Source organism: Macrotis lagotis, chromosome 2 (assembly GCF_037893015.1).
Source record: "Macrotis lagotis isolate mMagLag1 chromosome 2, bilby.v1.9.chrom.fasta, whole genome shotgun sequence".
Taxonomy (NCBI): domain Eukaryota; kingdom Metazoa; phylum Chordata; class Mammalia; order Peramelemorphia; family Peramelidae; genus Macrotis; species Macrotis lagotis.
In genome coordinates, this window is record NC_133659.1 from 48,614,740 (window position 1) to 48,639,117 (window position 24,378).

General features: G+C 35.7%; 1 protein-coding gene across 15 annotated transcripts in view; it reads right to left on the reverse strand.

Moving 5' to 3' along the window:
- The window catches only part of ADGRL2 (adhesion G protein-coupled receptor L2), a 329,848-nt gene that overhangs the window by 30,417 nt on the left and 275,053 nt on the right, over nucleotides 1-24,378 (reverse strand). For 8 of the 15 annotated variants that reach the window (XM_074221816.1, XM_074221817.1, XM_074221815.1 and 5 more), the window contains 11 exons: nucleotides 16,855-17,151; nucleotides 16,151-16,254; nucleotides 15,045-15,230; nucleotides 13,747-13,785; nucleotides 10,643-10,826; nucleotides 6,992-7,114; nucleotides 6,507-6,712; nucleotides 5,107-5,280; nucleotides 3,680-3,889; nucleotides 2,469-2,689; nucleotides 1,019-1,085 (listed from right to left, as the gene is read on the reverse strand). In XM_074221816.1, the coding sequence (XP_074077917.1) occupies nucleotides 1,019-1,085; nucleotides 2,469-2,689; nucleotides 3,680-3,889; nucleotides 5,107-5,280; nucleotides 6,507-6,712; nucleotides 6,992-7,114; nucleotides 10,643-10,826; nucleotides 13,747-13,785; nucleotides 15,045-15,230; nucleotides 16,151-16,254; nucleotides 16,855-17,151 (1,811 nt within the window). The remainder of the gene's footprint in view (nucleotides 1-1,018; nucleotides 1,086-2,468; nucleotides 2,690-3,679; nucleotides 3,890-5,106; nucleotides 5,281-6,506; nucleotides 6,713-6,991; nucleotides 7,115-10,642; nucleotides 10,827-13,746; nucleotides 13,786-15,044; nucleotides 15,231-16,150; nucleotides 16,255-16,854; nucleotides 17,152-24,378) is intronic. The other 7 variants (XM_074221821.1, XM_074221823.1, XM_074221829.1 and 4 more) reach the window with 3 other exon arrangements.

Sequence of the window (24,378 nt, forward strand, 5' to 3'; positions counted from 1 at the left end):
ATATTGAGATAGCTTGCTTATATGCCTTTGCCAGTTGTCTCTACTTCTGAATATAGACTGAATAAAAGGAGGAAATTTTAAAAATTTCCTTATTAGTCAAAATTAACAAAGGAATATAAAGCTTTAAAAGTATGAAACAACTTTAACTTCATTTTATTTCCTATTATAATGCCTAATATTTTTTTCAAGGTAAATAGTATCCTTCCTCTCCACCCCTCTAAAAAAAGAAGGCAACTTTTTACTAATATATTCAGAAATTATTTTGTGTGCAAAATGTCTATTTTTTTGGTCAAGTAAATATTTTCTAGGTATCCTTAACCCTTTTCCATAATCTCCTTATGAACTCAAAAAGAAACTGATACTAAAAATGTTCATCCTGAGGAATCATGTGAATTTAAAATTCCAGCATAAATGGGAAACACAAATTTGATATTAGCCCCTTCTTTCCTCCAACAAGTCTATTTTCTTGGAGCAGCATTATTTGCAATGTTGATGATGTAAGAGTTTGAGAGAACTGTGAACAATTTCTTAAGATAAAATAAAGAAGGCTGAGGAAGAAGCATTTCTAAAAATGTCCTCTTTAGCTAAAAGACTAATTAAAGTGTGCACTTGGCTTGCTCTGTTCCATAACAAAATTAGTTTCCATATGTGCCATATTGACCCAAATGACTCTGATAGCATACATATGTGTAAATTCATAAATACATAAATTCAAATTAAATTAATATATTCTAATATCAAGATACAGTTGGGAAAAAAGATGGAAGTATGCAAGAAGACTACTTTTCAAACACAGGGAAATTTAGTAATTATATGAACATGTGAAAAACAACTGATAATGCATATTAATTTTTAAAAATATTCGATATTAAGCCACAGATGTACAAAATTAAAATTTGTTAAATTATGTCTGGTAAGGAATTAATGATTCAAGAAAAACATAATTGTATAGAAAGGTCTATTGTAATAGCAAGAAGGAGGGAAGAGAAGGGATTGGGGGTGAGAAAAGTATCCTTACCATAATAATGAAAGTAACAGGCCCAATGAAGCTCCAGATAAAAGAGTTATCAACATGAAGCCAGCAACTGAGAGAGAGAGAGAGAGAGAGAGAGAGAGAGAGAGAGAGAGAGAGAGAGAACATGAGTTACACAGTGTTTCTTTGGCTCCTCAAATATTTCAAACAAGAAAATGTTATTTTGAAACTCCACACACACTATTTCTAAACATGACTTTATAAGTAAATACAGAGTAAGCAAAGATGATCACAAAAATACGGCCTTTGTTTCCTGCCTAACAAAGCATTTTATTGAGTGAAGGGTATTTTAAATGCTTGCTGTGCCTCTGTTGAGGTTGATTCCTTTCCTGTATGATAATGCAAGAAGAATTTCTCCATTATTAGGGAAAACAGGAACCACAAAAAAAAAGTCCTCTGCCCACTTTAAGATTTCAGGTTTTACTTAAAGGAACTATGAACCTCAACATCAAAAACTTATTTGATATTTCTCCACCTCCCTGTTTAATCTCCAAAATTTGCCTTTTATCTTTCTCTATCTCAAGTAAAGTGCTTATCCCCATGGAACAGAACAGACAGAAAATGCTCAGATGTCATATTCTGTTGCAAAACAGTATGACATAAATAAAATGACTCAACTGGGAAGGAGAGGGGACCGAAGGGAAAGCACTCCACATGTACGATATCTGAGTCAAAGAGGCAGAGCCGATTTTCCTTCCTGCTCCCCAATACGGCTGCCTCTCCACTGAACTGCTTTTGTTTGTCTTTCATCATTTGTGAAACCAAGCAGTTCCCTTGTAGTCCTCAGTATCTTTCTATAATGCAACTAATTTTATCAAAGGATAAAGTAAACAGTATAGGGAGGCAAAATCATGCCTCTAGCAACTCAAATCCTTGGAAACATGTCTATGTCTACCTTCTGTCACTTTCTATAAATATCTCTATTTTTATAAATAAAAGGCAGTGGCTAATTTTAATCTTGTTCAAACTGCCTGACAAAATATTATCAAAGCAAAACATCATATGGGATAGAATGTTCTTCTATCATCATTCAATGTGAGAGTTAGACAGAAGGGCAGCTGAACAAAGGCAACTAATGAAGCATTAGCTTAAAACTGAGCGGTTAAGCCTGTCAGACACTTTTAACCTGAAAAGAATTTTTACTTAATATCATTTTTAGGCCAAAAAGTTATGTACTTTTTCACTTTGTTTCAGGTCAATCTTTTGTGTTAAAAAGAAAGACCATAATTTAGAATCTGCCTCTCCCAGAGTGAAAATTCTCTGAACCTAGAAAATTACAAAAGACTTGATTGTAATCTGTGTACAGAATGGCCATTCTCTTCCCAATAAAGCTTTCAGATGCATTTTAGTCTGTCAGGGACCTTCACTGACACTAACAGGCTTTAAAAAAAAATTATTCACTTGAAAATCACTCAGGTCGCTTTCAATTACTCACGCCTTCTCTGTTCCATAGCTCTTGTAGTCAATGGCTGCTGAGACACCAACAACAGTGGCAGGAAGGAGGTAGCCAGCAACATAATAGTATTTCTTCCTTGAATATTCACTCTCAAACACTTCTACAAGCATTAGATAGAGCTGGACACCTTCTAGGCACATCCAAGCAAAGGCAGCCAGGAAGAAAAAGTGCAAGAGGCCTGCGAATATTGGGCATGCAATCTGCAAAGAAAGAACAAGTGTCAATGGCAATGCCTCACTTCAAAAATGTATAACATGAGTTGGGGAAACCTGACAATTTTCTTCTTTACATATTGTGACCAACTATGAAACTCTTTTCATGGGGTCCTGATATTTTTAAAGGCATTAAGTGAACCGCATTACTGAAATATTAATACAGCATTGATCTTGCATTGACTTTATCTGGTGCTAATTAGGCTTATACTATAGTAAAAGATATAGCACAGTTTTTAAAGGAATAGGCTATTCAGTGATGTTGTAATCCTTTGAGTACAACAGCGGCATGTTGTTAACGCTATGAAAAATCTTGACTATTCTGCAAGAACAAGCTTGAAGTGGATTTGGGCCATGAGGCTAGATAGAACAGTTGGTTCCAGATATATTATTTATAGCTTCTGGTTGAAATTCTGTGCAGCAGCCAGGAGTCTCTCTATCTGCTTTAAATGACAAATACCTCAGCTTTTACTATATGAGGAAGTTCAGCTGTCAGATGTGTAGCCAACTTAGTTTCACCTTTGTCTAGGTGAAGACAGCAAAATAACCACCAAATTTTAAAATTCAGGCTGTGTCACAGATTCCACAGTGACAGATAAACCTCCAGGAATCATCCCTGGATAAAGTCATTGGTGGAAAGCAGGCAAGAGCTTGTGAAAGAGTATTTCCTTTTTCTTTCCGAACTAATCAGATCTGTTCTTTTCAAATCATCTTCTTAATAACAAAGTATGTTTCTCAAATAGGCAAACACTCTTGCAAGTTATTTGGGAGAAAGGGGTTGGATGGGCTGATGTTTTCTATGCATGAAAATATCATTAACTTGTCTGTCTTGATTTATGTAAAACTTTCCTCCCTTTGTTTCCCCATCAGTGATACAATGTGGGTTGATAGCTTGGGGCAGTGTCATATTTAAATTCACATCAAAATCAAAAAGTCATTTTCTGAAGATGGTAATCAATAGGCACAGGAGTAGCTTACCGTGTATTCAGTCTTATCAATGCCTATTAGGAAAATGAATTCAGCAATGAAAAGATTGATGCAGAGATTCTTGTGAATTGTGTTCCGATCACTCTGTAGACCACGGAAGAAGCAGAAAGTGAAGATGCAGATGGCTAGACAAACGAGGGAAATGACGATTCCCACCCAGGTGATGAAAGTGAGGATTAACTCATGAACTCCATCTTTGTACTGCAAGAGAGAGATTGGGGGGGGGGGGGAGTATGAATAATTAAAAGGGCTGTATTTCAAAAGTGAGAGAAGTTATTCTCCTAAAGAGAAGTTGGAAAATAAATTTCTTACTTTATGTGTGTCTCAAATATAAAGTCTCCTGCTCAGAAAGTTATCTTTTAGACTGATTTTAACAGAAGTCAGAATGATAATAACAATACTAATACTGGTGTAATACTTTCTGGTCTATAAAGGGTTTTATATATATTATCATACCTGATCCTCAAAAGAATCCTGTAAAGTGGGTGTTAGTGGGTGTTATTATCAACCTCATTTTATAGAAGAGGAAACTAAAACTGAGATTACATGATTTACAGTGGGTCATACATGGGTATGAGAACAGGTCTCCACAATATAAAAATAATTTGTGATCATATAATAATAATAATAATTATTATTATTCCCTCTTGTCTTATGTATTTTTAATATCTAAAGTATTATAGAAAAGAGGAAAATTTAATTCTGTAGATTTACTGGACTTAGAATAAAAGAGGCCTATTGTAACAATACACATTTCTGGAAATTGCCAAGCCTGAAAGGATTACAAAAGAACAGCAACTAGAATAAAAAGACCGGTATTTTGCCAATTTTCCAGATTCAGAAATAGGCAAAGTTTTAAATGAACTCTTTTCCCTTTATATTTTATTAATTATCTTTTGTATCATTCATCACCTATCCACCATGGCTGCTTAGCACTCATAAAAAGTCAAGCTAGAAATGCTTGGATTCCCGTGGTCTATTCCTACTTACTCACAAGAAGGAATGTTAAAACATTCAAGAAATCCCTCCAGCTTTTTTCATCACCTATTACTTTTTGTGCTATGCATGTAATTGCAGAGTGGTAAAGGGTTTTTTTAGGAAACACAGAGGGGTCCATGGTGCTCCCTGGTTTCACCAGGGTGTAATTTGAGAAAAAGAATGTAATCTCAGAAAAGAATGCACTAGGCGGAAGGAAAGAAAACTAAGGCTACAACAGAAGGAAATATAAAGGCAGATGCCTCTGAGAAAGTACAACAAATTTATATGGCAAAGGAAGGGCACTACAGGGACTTCTAGAAGTTCCCACTAGTTTGTTTCATTTTCAGTCACAATAAGCACCCAAAGAATGGACTTATTTCCCAAGCTGGGTGGAATCTCTAGAGATGTTCCCAATACTCATTAGAAGTGCAAATACTTACTGCAATTTCCCTGTGAGCCATGAGAATAGCAAAATTAGTTAGGTGGCTGCAAGCACACGTTGTGTGAGTTTTATTAGTGTCAACCAGCTTGCAGCCCTGGGTAGACCAATATCCCATCATTGTTCTTTCAGAGTAGTTCCAGAAGGAGCAGTTTGCATTGAAATAATTGTCAGGCTGGGAAATAAAATGACAAGATAAAATTAGGATTTTACACTCTAAGATGGCTATAGCAATTGTTTAATATGTGTAAAAGGTAATTTAGATTAAACTTTGCATGTTTCGGACTATAAAGTTTTTCATCAGCAAAATTGTGGACTATGTTGTACAAAGCAGGCATCTAGCTTAAAAGGGACTTTATAGTCCGAAACACTGTAAAGAGTACTCTAAATTACCAAAGACCCATTTTAGACAATTACAATTTCCATCTTATGATTTTACATACTGATGGCACATTAGAGTCATTTTTTCCCTTTCTGCCAAAATTAGAGCTATGACTATATTCTAAGGAATCTCTCTAGGAACCAAGTGTTTTAAAATCCATTTTTCCTTTTTTCACTCATTTTGGGTCAGCTCAAAGTGATATGTAAGCAGCAATCTTAATCACAGAGTCAATTCCGTAAGGCTCCTCTCCAGGCAAAGCCGCTGAAATAACTACCAAAAAAAAAAAAGTGAGAGAAAGAAGAGAGAGAGAGAGAGAGAGAGAGAGAGAGAGAGAGAGAGAGAGAGAGAGAGAGAGAGAGAGATAACCTCACACATTTATTTCCCTGTGCCAATTTGGGTGATCCACTTGGCTGTGTGAGGGAACTGATTCTCTCAGTTTAGAACAAGTAAGTCTAAACAGACTGCAGACAATCTTCTAACATAGTGCAGTCAATTAACTAGCAACTTAATAGCTAGGATGGAGATTTGCAGTAAACTCAAGACACAGCAGAGAAACTGCATTTCCTCGCCCTGCTTCACCTTTTAATTCACAGTGCTTCGTAAACATTTTCCCAAGCAGAGCCTGGAATTAAAAAACAGGGGTTAAATGCTTTCACTGACATTTAAACTTGCCACACTAAACAGGCAGAGCCATAAGAGTTGATATTCTGCTATCCTGCTGTTAAGGTAAGAGTTAATTTTCAATCTGAAACAAATTAGAGTCATTTACATTTTCATGTTGATTACTGAATTAGCTTTCATTAAGAATACACTTAAGTTCTAATAATCACTGAACCAGGCTCATTTAATTTTATGTTCATAGACTTAAATAAACTTGTGTCTCTGACCTAGTCCAACATTTAAAATTCAAATGGAAAGGTGTTCCTGACTCCTCTCCCCTCCCCTCCCCTCCCCCAATATTGCTCCTTTTTTCTTGCTGGGTTTGATGACCTTCCCATTAATTCATTAGAGTAACTCACATCAATGTGTTCCAGGGTAAAAAGCACAGGGTCAGTCAGGTAGACACGGCTGGACTCCTTATTGAGCGAGGCTGAAATGACGTGGGAATTCACGGCAATGGTACTGTTACGGCCAACAAAGTCACCCCCCAATTTTATAGTTGCATTTTCAGTACTAAGGAACTGTCCCAAACTCTTATAAATGATGAAGACCAATTTTGCAAGCCCTGTAAAAGAGAAAACAATCTTATTTTACAGGAATCACACTTGCAATAGTTCTTGGGTAGTTAGATAAAATATCAATATAAGACAAAATGAAAGGAAAGTATAATTTTGGACTTGTTCCCAAGTCAAGTCTAAATCATCATATTAAAAATCTAGCTATTTATTTTAAACTATGGCAAGAGTCCAGCTAAATCAGGAGTTTAAGAACAAAGAGGTCAAGAACATGTGGTCTGAATATGGAGAATATGTGCAAAGTTCTATCATTTTATGCTCAGCCTTACCATTCCTGCTGTTCTGTTTGACAGTATTTGCAGAAAGTTGAATTGAATTGGATCCTTTGCTGCCCTGAGGAAATTTTAAGTCTTGTACCTGGCCTTCTGTACTGACCACAGCAACTTCCAAAACTGGTTCAAACAAAGAGAGATAGAGAACATGCATTAAACATATTTTGGGGGTCAAATAATAGACATTTGTTTTTCTACATGCAATAAAAGTTTTACATATATGTTCATATATATGTATGTACACACATATTCACACTTTTTTTTCCAACAAATTTTTCAACAAATTCACCTCATGGAATAGAATCCTCATACACCAAGAAAATGCTAAATACACTGTGGCCCCCAGAATTCCTAAATGCCAATCTAAATTTTTGCCATTTATTTTTATACTTTCTGATGTTATCAATTCATCCAAAATTTTCAGAGTTAATTATTAATGGACAGAAAAATTTTCAAAGAATTAATAGAATTTGAATATTAACCTTAATCTAGCCCATAAAAGGGATGGATTCTGACTAACACATATCTAGCATATGTATACATTTATATCACTAAAATGACATGGGGATGGAAAAAATCTCAAAACTTCATTTTTATACCCTTTGCTTCACTGTCATTTTTAAAAATCCTTCTCAAAGATGAAAGAGATGCACTTTCTCTCTATATAAAATATGGTTCACATACATGTTGCACAGAAATAAGATTATAGAGGATAACGACTTAAAACTGGCATCTCTTTATACTTTGAATTATTCAAATCAGCACAAAATATTTATAAACAAGTTTCCTTGCATTAAGTTAAACCTGGAATTTATTTCTACACACACTCATAACTCTTAATCCAGACAGTCATAAGTCTCAACTGCACTTTCTTTAGGCTTTTTCTAATCTTAAAAAGGAACACAAATATTCTCATCGACCAACAAGAGAAAAAGGGAGTAAGAAGTTTAAACACCGAAATTACTTAAGACAATGAAACCAATTACATTAATTGTAAAATTTTTTGTTCAAGAAAAATAAAATAATCATCATAATCCTACTTAATACAAATCTATAACTATATATATAACTACTATAAAGAATTATTTTTACTAAAGCTCAAAATCTCATGGTAATCTTGTTTGAGTGGAAAGAGGCAATGTATGAAGGTACAACTTAATAACTTTGTTTTTCTATTTTTATAAATCAAAAATGGAATATGTATATATGAGGTCATAAAGACAATATTGTATTATTATTATTATTATTAAAAAGTATTTTTGCACAGTACACAAAAATGAAAATAGATACAAATGGTACTCTCTTGACCACAGATAAGCGAAATGGTGGGACAGATGGAAAAATAGAACTCCCTACATCTATAGGCTACCCTCACTTTAGGGGGCACATACTTGTCAGAAAGGGGAAGGACAGAATATACTATTTCTGTCCACTCTTCAACTTGTATATCTATAGTCAAAGTCTCTCATACAAGCACTGATAGTGTCTGTTTTTATACAGTTGTAGATAGAATCTGAAAATTATATTCATATGACCATCTCTAGGCAAACAGATTTCTTTCTTTGCATTGGAAGAGGAGGTAATGATGGCTTTATCTATTCCAGGTACATTATTAGTCCTATATCCTGGTCTTTGAGGAAAGGGGTGTGTGCTCTGTAGATATTTCTTTAGGTTCTCCCTTAAAAGACAGGTAGATTGTATCTGATGTAACTGTTCTACACAGGAGAATGAGCTCAGACACTTTAGAATTTTGTTATGGAAGAAAATCATCTCAATTTTTTTTCTTTGGGGGAAGGAGGGAATGGAGGTTGGAGCATGGTTAAAATACTTCATATGAATGGTTCTGACATAATGAAGATCAGCACAAATCAGGTAGCAGCAATGGGAATATTTTGTTTTTCTCTCTCTGATGTGTCTCACCTGTCTAGCAGTCTCACCTGATCAGAACCCAGAGGAGAATGAGAAAGGAAGCATTAAAGCTCTACCTGTGATCTCAAAATAGATGCCAGAGAATGAGGGCACATGGTCACATACTTTCCCCATCAAAGAGGTCCAGATCCCCACTTGCTAACCTATCCCCCATCTCTTGCCATGTACTCTTTTATCCACAGGCACTGGTGTCATTCCATCTTCTGATGCCAAGGGTCTTCTCAATGGCTGAATCCTCATGCCTGGAAATCTATCTTCCTCCTCCTCATCTGTCTGGCTTCCTTTTAGTCTCTGCTAAAGCCTTGCATTCTAAAGGATACTTCCCCAGCCTTTCTTCGTCTAAATGACCTGAGAATTGGCCTGTATAGAGATCTGATTTATACGTGATGGTTTAGTGTCTTGACCATTAAAACTATGTGGACAGACTCTGGGGTATGTGTGTGTTGTTTGTTTTTGGAATTTCTTTGTGCTTAGCATAATTTCTGGCAAGCTGAAGGCAATGAATAAATCCCTATTGATGTGCCTTTACTCGGAGCCTGTTTATTCTTGTTTTACACACAGTTCTACCAAGCACAGATGTCTGATTTCCAGGACCACAATGAATTGGAAACAACAAATCAACTCATTCTGGTAGCTTAGTGGTCTGTGCCCAAAACTCTGGTGTTATCTCTCTGGCTGTTGCCAGGCATGGGTAAAGCTATATAACCCTTCCAACCCTCAAATCCTATAGCTTGTGAATTTTCCAACATGACCAATGAGATTCCATTATTTATTTTCTGGGCAAATTCTATTCACAAGATTCTTTCACTGACATACACTAGTTAAAGTCAGCTGAATTATCACAAATTCTGGATTAAGAAAGACTGCATGAAATGAGGCTGTGGTACAACTTTCCCTTATTCATTTTCATCACTGAGCATTTTCCTCCCGGTGCCAGCATTTAAGTTCTGAATTATGCTTCAAACTCTCTGCAGCTATTTTGCAATCTATGGAGCATGGACATTTTGCATTATGGGAGATGTAGTTCACTGAGCACATTTTCACCTGAAGGCAGTTGTGCTTGATGTAAACATGTGGCCCGTGTACTATGTGCCGAAAATATGTAGTGGAAGAACACATTCCAAAAAAGTAATTTAAATTCATTAGGAACAGATGATATAAAATGAAAAGGCATCTTCCACAACAACACAGAAAGAATTTGGGAAAGTTCAGCAAACCCATGGCCCAGCTTTTAAGCAGTTTTTTGCTAGCCATGTGTTCTGTTGATGATTTTTCAATTGACATACAATTTTAAAATATGTATTCTATCCTTTCCCTTTGTATTAATTTGGCTATATTTAATTAAAGATGATTTTATAAAGTACCTATTAGGTGGCACCAGACACTGGAAGAACAAAGATAAAAATTAAATATTCCTTGTTTTCAACATGCTTTTCTCTTACTCCTTTAGTTTTTTGGGGGAAGAAAAAAGGAAGGGAAGGAGGAAAGGAGGAAGAAAAGAAGGAAAGAAGGAAGAAAGAGAGGAAGGAGGGAGGGAGGAAGGAGGAAATGAGGGCAGAAAAGGAAGGAAGGAAGGAAGGAAGGAAGGAAGGAAGGAAAAAAGATAAAGGATAGAAGAGGAAAAGAAAATAAAAGAAACTGACTAAAATATTGTCAAGAAGGGAATTTTTCTACTTGGGTTCATTTCCCAGGCAAAAGTTCCACGTATCAAATACTTACCAATATTTTCTGTGGGCATGGAGACCCGAGTTGCTTCTAAGAGATTGTCAGCCAGGACAAAGGCCCCTTCTTCCAGTGTATCAAGCAGCATCGTTGCAGCATGAGCCTGTTCTGAAGAATTCATGTCTTTCCAGGATTCTAGAGCTTCAGGTCTCAGCAGGTTGTCCACTGTGTCAACAATTGCCTGCATCCATTAGAAAACTATCATTAGGCCTGACTGCTTCTGGCACTGAAGAGATTTTCTATCGCTGTCTTGTGACAATTCTAATATTCAGCTGTCAAGATGATTTACTCTGATTTAAAGATACCAGAACACCTGGTTAACATAAAATAGACCTAACTACTTCAAAACAGGACTATTTAAAAAGGTTACTAGAATGTCAAACTGGTGTGAAATGTAAATGGAGATATCTGATTTATTTCTATTTATATGGTGCAGAAAAACAGGGTCCAGAAGTGCAGGAAAATGTAAGACTCTGTGCCAATGACTTTGCCTGAGGCTTTTATCTTACATACAATGTCAAGGATTTTATTTTCTGGGCAGAAGATACTGGAGACCTAAGGAGTAGCCTTGTGTTGCCAGTGGGAAAGAACAGATAATATGTTGTTTTTGAAAATGACACCTTGCCCAAATTGTGGCCAACAAACAGTCTTTATTGGCACATTTGTTTATTAGCAAAGACTAATGAGATAAAGTGGTTTCAAAGTGTGTAAATATCTGTGAACATTCTCTCTCTCCCAACTTCCTACACTATCTTGAGCCACAATCCTACAGACCGCTAACTACAATTCCTGTCCAGTGGTCAGTGAGCAAAGGCAATTAATCAGTTGAACAAACAAGACAGTCAAAGTCTAAACTGGTAATTTAAGGAATAAGGGAGGAGGTGAGGTATGAGAAATAAGTCCATGAAAATGACCATATTGAAAATCTTCTCATGTGGAGGTCAATTCAGCGACACATAAAGCAGCAATAAATAAAAGAGCTGGGGAGGGAGTGGGGGGGGGGGGGTAAGAGAGAACAGAAATTCAAAGAGACATCTTTTAATTCTCCTTATAATATAACCCAATCAATCACACTAATCAGTTAATCAATTGAAGGCAGGCTTACTCATTGATGCATAATGTAACTGTGCATTGAATATGTCATGCACTGGTGAATCCCTGCCCCATTTACCTGGACATCATGTGTCCTTAAGTATGTATGTGATCTGTTTGATTAAGTAATAAAGGCTGAGGGCAGAATGAGCAGAGAGCATACAAACAGAGCCCCACCACCCCTTAAAATTCGTTGGGAATACTGCATTGAAATGAATAGGAAAATGTTAGTGGAGACTATTGCCAGAGTAAGATTAATTAGTTTAATCCATCTTAATATCCTATTTCTGTCTGCTTTGTGAGCCACCACGACCTTCGTGGCAGGTGGAAGATACTCTGTAGTGGAATTAAAGGCTCCCCCCCCACACCCCCTACTCTGTTCTCTAATGGGAGATGGAATAGTCAGAATGCTCACACTGATCCCACTTGCAGCCATTAACTGGAGTGGAACTGAAATCGGTCTGCTGAGGCTGGATTCATTAGTCACCAAGAAATAGAGATTGGAGCCTCTAATCTGAGGTACAAATGAATCCTCTGCCACAAAGTGGGAACTCGCTTCATTTGCATAGTGTTAAGTCCGCTTCTGATTTGTAACTGAAGAAGTTTTATTCATCTTATCTGAACCACGAAGCTCATGTGGGTTCGAAGAGTGACCAGAAGGTCACGGTCGGATTTCTCAGAGTGTGCTCCTGACGCGCTATTATTAATTTCAGGTACAGCTTATTTATTACCTGTCTATGTCTTTAGTGAAAACAAAATGATCAGCATAATCATATTCCTGAGGCACTCTCCCTTGCCAAAGGAAAAAGGGCTACTTTTCCCAATGAAGCATGTGTCCTGGGCAACATACCAATTATTACATTTCATACATTAAACTTTTACCTTAAAGGTGAACTGCAAATTAAAGTATGAAGAATTCTATCTACTTCAGCAGTTATTTCTTTGCCCCCATTAGCCAGGCTAAAAAGGGACATTCAAAACATTAAAACCTAAAAACAGACCCTCCCACTACTTTTTCTTTTAAAGCTCTCAGGTCCAGCAAAGTCGAATCCTCTCTGGCTGGTTGCCATTCTTACTAGAGAACATGCCAAAAAATACCAGTGAAGTCATGGACATTGAGTAACCTCTATTTCACTAAAATATCACTGGAATGAGAGAACAAGGTGTTTAAAAACATAGGTGTGTGTGCATGTATGGTGCATGGTCTTTTGAACCTTGATTTGCCATTATTTTGTTTCCTAAAAGGATAGAGAAAAACTAGGGGATCTCCTGTTCCCTAAAAAAAAGGAATTTCAAGAATTCCTGAAACAATAAAAAAGTCCACTGACTGCCCCACTTATATCTGCTCTTTTGTGTGTGGTAGCATCATCAATATTTCCCTGACTATGGGCATAACAATTGGCTCGAGCAAGCAGTCTATTCTTGTCCCTCTCAGCCTGGCAAGAAGCACCATTAAACAGATACTAATGGAATTGTCACAATATTCATATTTCATTTGCAGTTTACCCAACCCTTACACAAGCTATCTTTGGAATTAACCCTTAAGAAGCCTGAGACCAAAGGCATTTCGTTTAAGAGCATCCCACCAAAATAAGAAAGCAGTGACATTTTCATGCACATACAATCATGACCATACAGTCTTTGATATGATAAACTGCCAAGAAGATATCATAGCTGTCTGATTGCCAGCTGTTGTTTGATCCACAAGGATACCATTGGGAAACAAAGGGATTGTATTATTTCTTTCCAATTCAGAAGGTTTTCATTAATATTCTTGTACTTTTGGATAAATAGAAATGTTGCAAGAGGAAGAAAAAAACAGAAAGACAAGAATCATTTGCTTATTCTGAGAGTATTATACCTGTGCAAAGCCAACATTTGTATAGTTGATAGGGGGCACAATACATAATTATCAAAGACTGAAATATATTGGATCATGCAGCAAGATGATAAAGCGAGGCAGGTAGCTGACGCAGGGAGAAAGCAGGGTGACAGCAGAGGAGAGATACCTTAAGGTAAGCCCTACATGTCTTCTCTCGTTTTTGGAGCTTTTTAGTAAGAGAAAAGAAAATCAGAGGTTAGATGAACATCTCTAGAAAACTGTTCTCAAATAAATACATATGTATTTTTTAAAATCTCTGGCAATTATGCAATTCTAACTGGTTTCGGTGAATATAAGGCCATCCATGACTGGTCGTGCTCCTGAAATGGGAAGGGGAATTAAAGGTCAAATTCAATGCCCTCAAAATTGTGGCTGAGGGGGATGATGGGACCTTTGTCAAGGTCTCATAGGTGGTAGGCAGCATTGACAAATTTTGAACATAATTCTTCTGACTCCAAAACCAGCATTCTTTTGCCTTTATCTTATGTTTTTTCTCTATCTTTAGGTAGGTAGTTGGTGCAGTGGATAGAGTGCTGGACCTGGAGTCAGAAAAATGAATTCAAATGTGACCTCAGACATTTCCAATCCAATCACTTAACTTGTTTGCCTCAGTTTTCTCATCTATAGAAAGGGACTGAAAATAACACCTACCTCCCAGGGTTGTTTTGAGGATCAAAGGAAATAATATTTATAAAATTCTTATCACTTTAATACCTGACACATAAGAAGGGCTATATAATGTTAGCTTATCATTAGCTGAAGAGGTATAAAAACTCGGGGCACAGAATTTACACCAAAGGAAAGAAATGTTCAAGTTGCAATGTCTTATAAATTTTAGGGGGCATCATATACCCACCAAGACATATCAACTTCTCTACATTAATTCTACCAAAGAGTACAAAGACATGAACTAAATCAATTATCTTCAGATTAAAAAAAAACTAAATAAATAAATAAAGCTCATCTGATGCAATTAAAAAGAAGAGAAAAACTGGAAATTTAAGTTCCACTCCCAAAAGCTGTCATTAGAAACATTACTTCAATGATTACTAGGAAGACTTAGAAGTCATAATGTTTTATGGTCTGCTTCTGAGATCAGAAGAAAAGGCAGGTATAAAGGACAACAACTGTTTAAAAAAAAACTCTGCCAGGATAATGCCAACATGATGTATTTTGAAGTTAGGAATCTAGTCTTTGAAGACTGCCAGCAACAGAGGTCTCACGTAATCTAATCGACATTATTTACATAATATTACTGCCCTATTGTCCTGTCTTTAATCATAATTCTTTCTTGGGAACTGCAGCAAATAAGAATTAAAGAGGGAAGGGAGTAGAGGAAAAGTTTTCAGCAACAAACTGTCGATAGAAGGAGAAGTTGCCATAGGGAATGTCTAATTAAAAAAACGACAAGACCCCTCTCCATACCTTGTTATAACTCCTCCCCGCCGAATCCTTCTCACTGGGTTTGAGTTCCTGCAGCTGGGCGTCTAGAATGTCCACCAACTGTTCCATCAGTCTTACAGATGAGCTCACATCCCCGGCAAACACAGGTCCTTTGGTGTGTTTAGCCAGCTCATTGGCAAGACTAGCGGCATTCTCTCCACTTCGGATCTGAAATGACAATTTATATTATCTCAGCAGGAACCCATGTTCCGCTCCCGGCTTCCAACTTGACTCCCAGAATACCTTTGTGGTGGCAAAACACCCATTTGCACACACGTCAAAATCTGCAACTAATTGAGTCCAATAAACTTTTTCTTTATCTGGGAAGATGAAAGGTTCTTAGATCCTTGACACACAAAAGAAATTTCTTAACAAGCATTTAAAAAAAAACACAAAAAACCCCCCTGAAATCAGATTGGAAATTTGGGACTGAAGCTCCCATTTCATCTAAACTGAATTGTTTTTCTTTTTTCTCTCTCTGCTATTATCAGAAGCATAAAAATCTACTGGTTCATACCAGTATTGTAGGCATTTAAAAGTCAAAATGAAGCAGTCTGGAACAGATGACTATTATCTAGTTTTCATCATCTCACAAGGGCTGATTGGGGAAGAAGAGGAAAACAAAAGGTGATATTGCAATATGCTATAAATGGGATTTTACTTATAATGCCATCTTTAAAGACATTTTATTTGTTCTATCATCATCTGCCAACGAAACATCTGTTTGGGTTCTGGAAATTCAGTTGCACATTAAAATCTATTTGATTTATTAGGCCTACGTAGAATTCATCTTCTGAACATTAAATCAAAACAAAACAAACCCAACCCAGAACATGCTAAACATGAATGAAATTAAGCAAGCATGTATGCATTAAAAAAGCTTAACTTAGTAAAGAATATACCCCAAAACACATGCAGGCTTAACTTTCAATAAATGGTTCACAGACAAAAACTATGCATAATTCTTTTACTTTTAAACTGAACAAAGAGCAATAAAGATGGTTTCAACATACTAAGCTGAATTATTTATGTTCGAAGTTAAAGCCTTTAATCACCAGTGTGTATCATATTAAAAGATTCCAACCAACCTTCTGAGCCAGCTGATTTACCCAGTGTGAGGTACAGTTGCTAAGATCAGGGCCCTTAGGGTTCCATGTGCCGGTGGAAACCACGCAGAGATACGAGGCAGTTCCTACAACAGATGTAGAAAACAACAGTGAAATTGAAACCATTTTTCTGCATGCATTCAGGAAATCAGCTCCGCCGTTCCCGCTCTATGTGTTAAATTTTGAATAAACGCTAATGGAGGCAGTTGACAATAACTGACGAAAACGTAGGGAAATAACGCAGATTACAAACAGTAAATATAAAGTCAGCGTAGAACTATCAGACGTTTACAGCAAACAAACCAAAAGCCCTTCATTTTCTTGGAATTTCTCCAACATGGGGTTGTAATGAGAAAGGCAGCTGTAAGCAATCTTTACTATAGTCCTCAGGCAAAAACCTCAAGTCTAACCTGGGGTCCTCAAGGATTCAAGGTATTTGTGGCCCATACTTAAAGGCCCTTTACAGATTAAAATCTAAATGATGCCTGCAAACACTGTATCATCAAACTTTACAAAATATGATGATTGCAAATGATCCTCCCCAAATGGGGATATTCCATGATGTTTTGAGCACCTACTTACAGAGGACTTTGTGTGTATATGTATTTACATTAACACACATGCAAACATATCTATGAATATTTTAATACATATAAAAATATGTATACATATTTCACAGGAAATACCTCTTGTTCCTTTGGGACAAGGCCGTTCAACCATCATTCCTCTTTGTGTCTGAGGCCACCAAATCCCCCTGGCTTCTAAAGCTTCGCAGAATCTTTCTGGCGGGGGAAAAATACTTGTTACAGGAGGAATTTTGGTTGTAGAAACTGCTGGAGGTGGTTTAGTCCCTTTGCTTCCTTCCTTTGTTCCACCAGCTAAGGTTGTGCTCATGGGGCCTTTCTGTGAAGGAGTGCTTGTGGTTGATACTGTGGTTTTGGACAGCTCAGCTGAAGAAGTTACTGTCACTGCTGTGGTAGGCACTATGGAAAAAAGATGAGCATGTTAATCCCAATTTTTCAAAAGTTCACAAGAATCACTGAGAACTCTAGTCAAAAAAAGACAATTGAATTCAATTATTCTCTAATAAGGATTGCAGGGGAAGAATGTGGATGTGAGTGATACAGAAGAAAGCCTGGGGTGGGGTGAATGGATCAAGAAGGTGTGCTATGTACAGGTGTCTCCATATGGGTAAGATTTTTGAATCCACTGAACTGTTTTAAAATAATTTTTATGTGCTTCTGACTTAGGCAAACATGTTTTTGTTGTTTTGTTGATTCTATGATTGCCCTGGCTTGGAGATATTCTAGTATACAGTCACAGAGCTGGGGAACTCAAATTAAATTTCTAGTCTTAGGGAATGACTTTGCTATTAAGAGTTTAAATGACATGCCCTTGGTCATACAATTTGGATAGGTCAAAGAAAAGACCTGAACACAGGTCTTCTTGACTCAAAGCTATTCCTTTACTGACTGTATTTTTAAGCTTTTAAAATTATTATACTTCACAGTACCTATGTGTAGGTTTTTCTTCTTAGTCAAATATATGCAGTTATTTTGAGGCTATCTAACTTCTTGCTAACACAAGCTGATGCTTGTGCTCTAAAACCCATGGGGAATTATTGTCCTATATGACAATGACAAAAAAAAAATGTGATTAACCAAATTTTATTCAACCTAGAAAGAGTAGATAATGGAGTAATTTAAGCTCCTGTTCGCAAACAATCAAATATGATGTATCAACAAAATCTGAGCCCTGAACAAAACTAGGACATTAAAAAAAAAGCTACCCTTTCGACACCTTGCAGGAAAACAATTACTGTAGCTAGATCTTCCCACCCAGTAGTCATTCTTGCTTGAGAGAATTCCAACATGCTTGATTAAATGCAAACAAAAGAAAAGTCTAGCAAGCCTGTACTGTTTCTATACATCATCATCATCATCATTATCATCATCATCATCATCATCATCATCTCAGGCTTTAACTTTCTTAGGTTTGGCAAAGTAGGTATGAAGGAAAACTAATTCCAGGCAAGGGCTAAAATATATATATATATATATATATATATATATATATATATATATATAATTTATTCTACTTTGCCAAGATAATATTATCTTGAATTTGAAATTAACACGTAAATATTTTGGTGTCTTTTAATAAATTTAAACTTAACAGCATAAAATATCTGAAACACAAAAATCATTTAATATTTTATTTTCTCAAATTAAAAAAGTTATAATTTGCATATGACTGGAGTAGCAGGTACAGTGCAGCACAGCTATTTTTAGTCTTACAAGACTAATTTCAGACTGTCAGAAATAGCTTAGATACGCAACACTGTAAAGCTAAAAATTCACCAGTACATTATTTTTTGTCATTACTTGGGAAATAGGAATATTCTTGGCTCTTAAATTCTTCTACAACAATACATGAAAAAAAGAATGTTGCAATTAAGTTTATAGTTTCTTTTTTTAAAAAAATTAAACCGAGAAAAAGATATTTTTTCTATTCACATTTATTATTGGATTAAAATAAAATCCTGCAAGAAAAAAACATGCTATGAAAAACTATGTGTTAAAAAAATCCAAAAGTCCAAACTAAATTAAAATTGCCCACAATTAAATTGATTTAATTCAGCTGATTTCAATTAATAAATTTAATTAAGACATTTAAATTAATAAAATAATATGAGGACAGGTTTGATTATATCAAGAAAGTTATCAGGAGTTCACACTGAATTTATCAGGGAAAAAAATCTCTCCATGCACCTGTTTGGGATCTTAGGTACCAAGTCTCATCTTTCACTAACACTAAGTGCATGCTGCTGCTTCCGCTTTTCTTTTCCATCTCAAAACAGAAACTTCTTGAGCATGTGTTTTATTTCCAGGGCATAATTTATTGACTGTTTGAGTGCTGCCTCGGTATTTGAGTCGAACTTCATGCCTAGCCAGCTGCTTCAAGAACCGATTCAAACCTGTCTATCTTCCTCTCTAAGCACTTGCTTGACATCTTGTGAAACCTCTGTAATTTTCTTTTGATTACAATGCAGTCAGGCTTTCAGTGCTTTCTCAATTAACATTTGTCAAAAACATCACAATCTTTGCAGAAGTGTCAAATAACTACTGCTCAACTAGGGCTTCGGTGCAGGGAGGAGAGAAGGGGATGGAGAAAGAGAGAAAAAGAGGCAAACGGTTCTTCCTGTCATGCTCCCTTGTTTCCAATGACACGCTCTTCTTATTAGTACATTATGGAATGACGGAAGTGTTTTTTTAATAATTATTCCCATTAGCATTCCTGTGTGACCCTGCTGCAAGGTGCAAGTCAAATAGGTTTGAATTTGAATCTTGTTCCATCCTGATACTTGCTAGTCATTACTAGACTTCCCTATGCCTCAGTTTCATCAGTAAAAAGAGGATGAAAAAGAAGGTAAGAACAAAGAACTGCACAAACTCCAAAGTAATGTAGAATTATAAACTATCATTTATCACATCTTCATTTTTCATAGCTCCTACATTTTTCATGCTATCTTTTTTCCAAAAAATGAAACAACAGTAAAACAATTCATGATAATAACCACAATTGGAAAGGGAGTAATAGTTGAGTCAAGAAGACTTTGTTTCAGAAAGTGCTCCTGACTCAGAGTAGCTGTACAATCTGGGCAAAGACACCCATTGTCCAAGACTCAAGGCAACTTTCACAAGCACATTTTGTTGCTGATTATCTGTACCTGAACTATTACAATGTGTTTCCTCATCTAGTCAGAATGTGTTTCCTTTTCCTATACCAAAGAAATCCCAGATCCAGTCCCCATACCCATCACAACTTAGGCATTATTTCAGGAAAAGAGTTAAACTACAGTTATGGCTATATTTTTAGTCTTGTGATCCAATATTATAAAAATTACCTTTGCTTTTCTATTTTTAATTCAAATTCTTTAATTAAGAAAAAAAGACATTTAAGGAAATTGTATAATGAATTCCTTAAAAATAAATCACTTAAATATTTATAATTTCTATGACAGTAATGTGAAGACATGCTATTTATTGGAAGAATAAATTCATTTGAACCAACTACCAAAGCAATGGAAGGGTCCCTTCTACATAATCCCCATCATAAAAGTTACTGAAGCAAATAAAAGTAAACAGGGTAAAAACTGGATAAGAAAGCTTCTATATCTAATTTTTAATTATTTTAGAACCTAAGACAATTGCTTAAATTAATACTTCTGTTTCACTATTATAATAATAGCTAGCATTTATTTAATATTTTTATAGTGTGCAAAGGACTTTACATGTTAACTCATCCTCCCTCATGACAATCATGAGAGGTAGTGCTGCTACTATTCTCTTTTTACAGATAAGAAAACTGAGGCTGAGGGAGACTTAATGACTTGCCAAAGTTGCCACTAGTAGGTTTCTGAGGGAAAATTTGAACTCAGGATTTTATGATTCTATATCCAACACCATCCCCAACATTAAAAAAAAGAAAAGAAAAACACAGTTAGAGACAAGACTACTTTTTCTCTCACATTGATAGTGGGTAAATATTTTTTTCCTTTTTTAAGGGAGCTGTGTAAAGCATGTCCAATTAGAAACTTTTCTCCTCATCCTTCCTATATTTAAACATTCCTTACTAGTGTTATTAATGTTGTTTTCAACATTTAAAAGTTGGTAAATAGCTGCATAAGTTTCAATCCAGAATTTATTACTAAAAGGTTGCATAAGGACAACATGTTTGATATATTGTGAAAATAAATGGTAGATATAGTAAAATTTCTCAATAGAACAAAAGGACTATTAAGAAATAAGACCTGCCCTTCCTCTTCCAATAAAATCATAATATGATCCAATTTTAAAGCTTGCAAGGAACCTTGAAGATCACCTAGTCCACCAGCTCCCTTCATCCACAGAGCTGAAGAAGCGTCTTTCCAAACCTGTGAAGAAGGGCATTATCCACTAAGCATACTTAGAAATACCACTAAGTTAGTCAAAGCTTCCAGACAGGGGAAACAAATTGGCTTTTTGACTCCCTCCTGTCATTAGTGGAGAAGAGAGGGTAAAATTGGTTAAGCAAATATATCCATTTAACTGGGACCCCAACATATTTACTATCATTTGTAAGATGGGGTAGATTTATTATAGTAGTTGTAACTGGGCTATAGGTATCTGCTATGTTTTTTCTGTAAAAGAATTGACTATAAACTTTTTTTTATATCATAGTACTGGTCTCAAATATTCTCTCCTCTATCTGAACTTAATTACTGTTAACAGAATGCACTTTGGCTGGACATATTTTCTCTATTTCAAAAAGCTAAAATGAGTGTTTGTTAAATTACCCTTTCTTCATTATATCTAAAAAAACACCATTCACATTTTATTAAGCACTAAATAGCTGAACAAGAATGATTTAAGAAATGGATATTTATACTATTTACATCCCCATTCTTCAAAAATAAAAATATCCAATTTTTAATGAAAATGTCTCCCCACCCCCATGGTTGAGATATCTAAATTGATACAAAGCAAATACTTTAGAAAAAAATTAAGAAAAATAATGAAATTCAAAGCCAATTAAGATGTGATCCCCCCACAAGGCTATAGTACAAACATTGTGACCTGATTAACAATATCAGATTAAGAAAGGAAAAAAAAAATACCATGTAGATGAAGAAATGGGATTTGTTTTCACATTTTTATTTTTGTAAACCTTCTCTAGATCTATTTTATGAGGTAGAAAACAGGCTCAGACTGGAGAAATAGAGTAGGAAAACTGTTAACATACATAATAGGAATAATAATCTAATAGGAAAATGTACATACAATGGGTCAAAAACTCAAAAGGAGAGAATATATAATAAATGAAAGCCCCCATATTTGAAAACATGGACAATACACTTTTGGAGAAGATTACCTTAAAATAAAGAGGGGAAAAGTCTTCTAAGCAGTTAGTCAGCATTTTTCAAAAGGGTCACTGTTAAAAGGTTAAAAGGAAATGAACCATTTTTTCAGTATTCTTTTGGCTAGGCTACTTAGTGTGAGACGGGGCAGCAGATCCAACACGGATGACTTCCGAGTGAATTGCAGTCAAAGCAGCCAGCTTCAGCTGCAGAGAGAAAGCACAAGACCTAATTTCTCCCATCACAATTTTATCAACTGCTTTGATCAAATGGTTGTTCAGGTTCACTGAGGCTGACTCAAAGCTCCAAGTTGGAATGGTCATATAAGAGGGCATCCCAAAGAGCATTAAACTATCCTAGATACAAGCCAGGGAATGATGAGCAAGCTAGAGAATCTAAGGGACAGATAATGGGACAAACAGGGGTAATAATGGAATTTATATCACAAGCACATTAAAAAAAATCCTGGCATTAAGAGTTAAATAATAACACTGGTATATTCTCTTTTAGAATAGTTTAAGATTAGATGAGATATTTTATCTTAAATTCTATAACAAAGGCAGGGCAATTTTTTCCCTTCCAAAAGGGGGCTAAGTTGGGTACAGCATCAACTGATGATGATTGAACAAGTAATAGATATGGGACCTGGATATATCATAATTATGCAAATTCTTTCTGGAGAGCCAGGACAAGATGACCAGATTTTGTTTTGTTTTTTTCTTCACTAGAGGTAAAAGGGTAGGACTTGAGGGTAGGAAACTTTACATTTTTTTTCCATCTTTGTATATTTCCAGTATTTGTTATAATCCTGGACACAGGATAAATGCTTACTCAATGAAAGAATGAATGAATATTGAAATATATTATATGAACCCTAAAACAAAGATGAGGAAGGGTGAGAACTGAAGGATCTCCAAGCAAAAATACAAATGTAAACTATCCAACTGTCTCAAAGCAGTCACTAGCTCATTCTGATTTTGCTTTCCCATCTATCCTGACCCAGAAAAGTTATAGTATCTTATGACTATTATCAAGGCAACGAATGGTCTTTCTCCTGAGCTGTTGGAGGCTTTTAAAAACAAATACAGACCTTATCAAAGACATCTTCTTCTCTACCAGGCTCTCTATTTTTTGACTTAACAGATATTTCTAATCAGGTTCATTTCCAACCCTTGGATACATTTGCTGTCCACCTATTCTAAATAGTAACAGATTTTCCTAGCTGGAAGAAGCCCAGAAATTCACTTCCTTCAAAGACACAACTTTCAACAGCTGACAGAATGATAAAAGCATAAATAAAGATCTGTGTGGGGACAGGGTCACTGGAAGGTCAAATTCTAACTATGTCCCCCTGGTGGTTTTTGACAAACTTATAGATGACGAATGCTTTATGTTAGCAAAAGAAAAACACTACCACCACCAACAACAAAACATCAATACCATACAACCAGGGTCAAGGGTACAACCCAAATTTCTGGTCTAAGGAGCAAAATATATAATTAACTTAAGAGAATGATTCAGATACACTGTCACTGTAGCCCTTCTACCCAGGAGGAAGATTTAAGTGTTGAAACATTCAGCAGCAGGATGTTATTGGTGCAGCTTGGAGCTGACAAAGTCAAGGCAGACACAGATTAGAGATAGAGAGGGCCCGAGAACAAGTCAATACATCATTACTGTCCCTGTTACCAGAAATGACACAGACTCTGGGTCCTCTATCACGACCCTAAATTAGAAATTCAACCAGAAGTGACTACGTATTTCCCTTTTAAGACCCTGATCCCATGACACTGTTCAGAATTTAAAAGAAAATTTTCTCATGACAGCTCTTAAAAAAAAGATATTTTACTGGACAATTTTCCATTCTAACTATAAAAAAATTTAATACATTCCTGTTTCCAAAATGTTGACCAAATTATCAAAAACTTAGAATTGCCTCAAAAAATTAAAACACTAATCTGAAATAAAAAAATTATTATGTAAACAAGGTATGTTTAACATATAAAAGAATATTTTATTAATTTCTTAATGTCATGAAAATAATTCATTTTTAGTGAAAAGGCTTATCACTACATATACTCCAACACAGCTTCATATGCAGGACTAACAGATCCATGTTAACAGTTCAAGCAGTTATTTCTACATGTTAGACATTTTCTAGTAGAAAACTGAACAGTTAGATGGGTTCAAATTATTCTTATGAGCTGAGTGCTCCCTAAGTCATCATTTTGGTTTCATCCAGTCACTAATGGGAAAATGATTTACAGCTATCATCAATTTACAAGAAACGAGAAAACATATTTTATGTCAC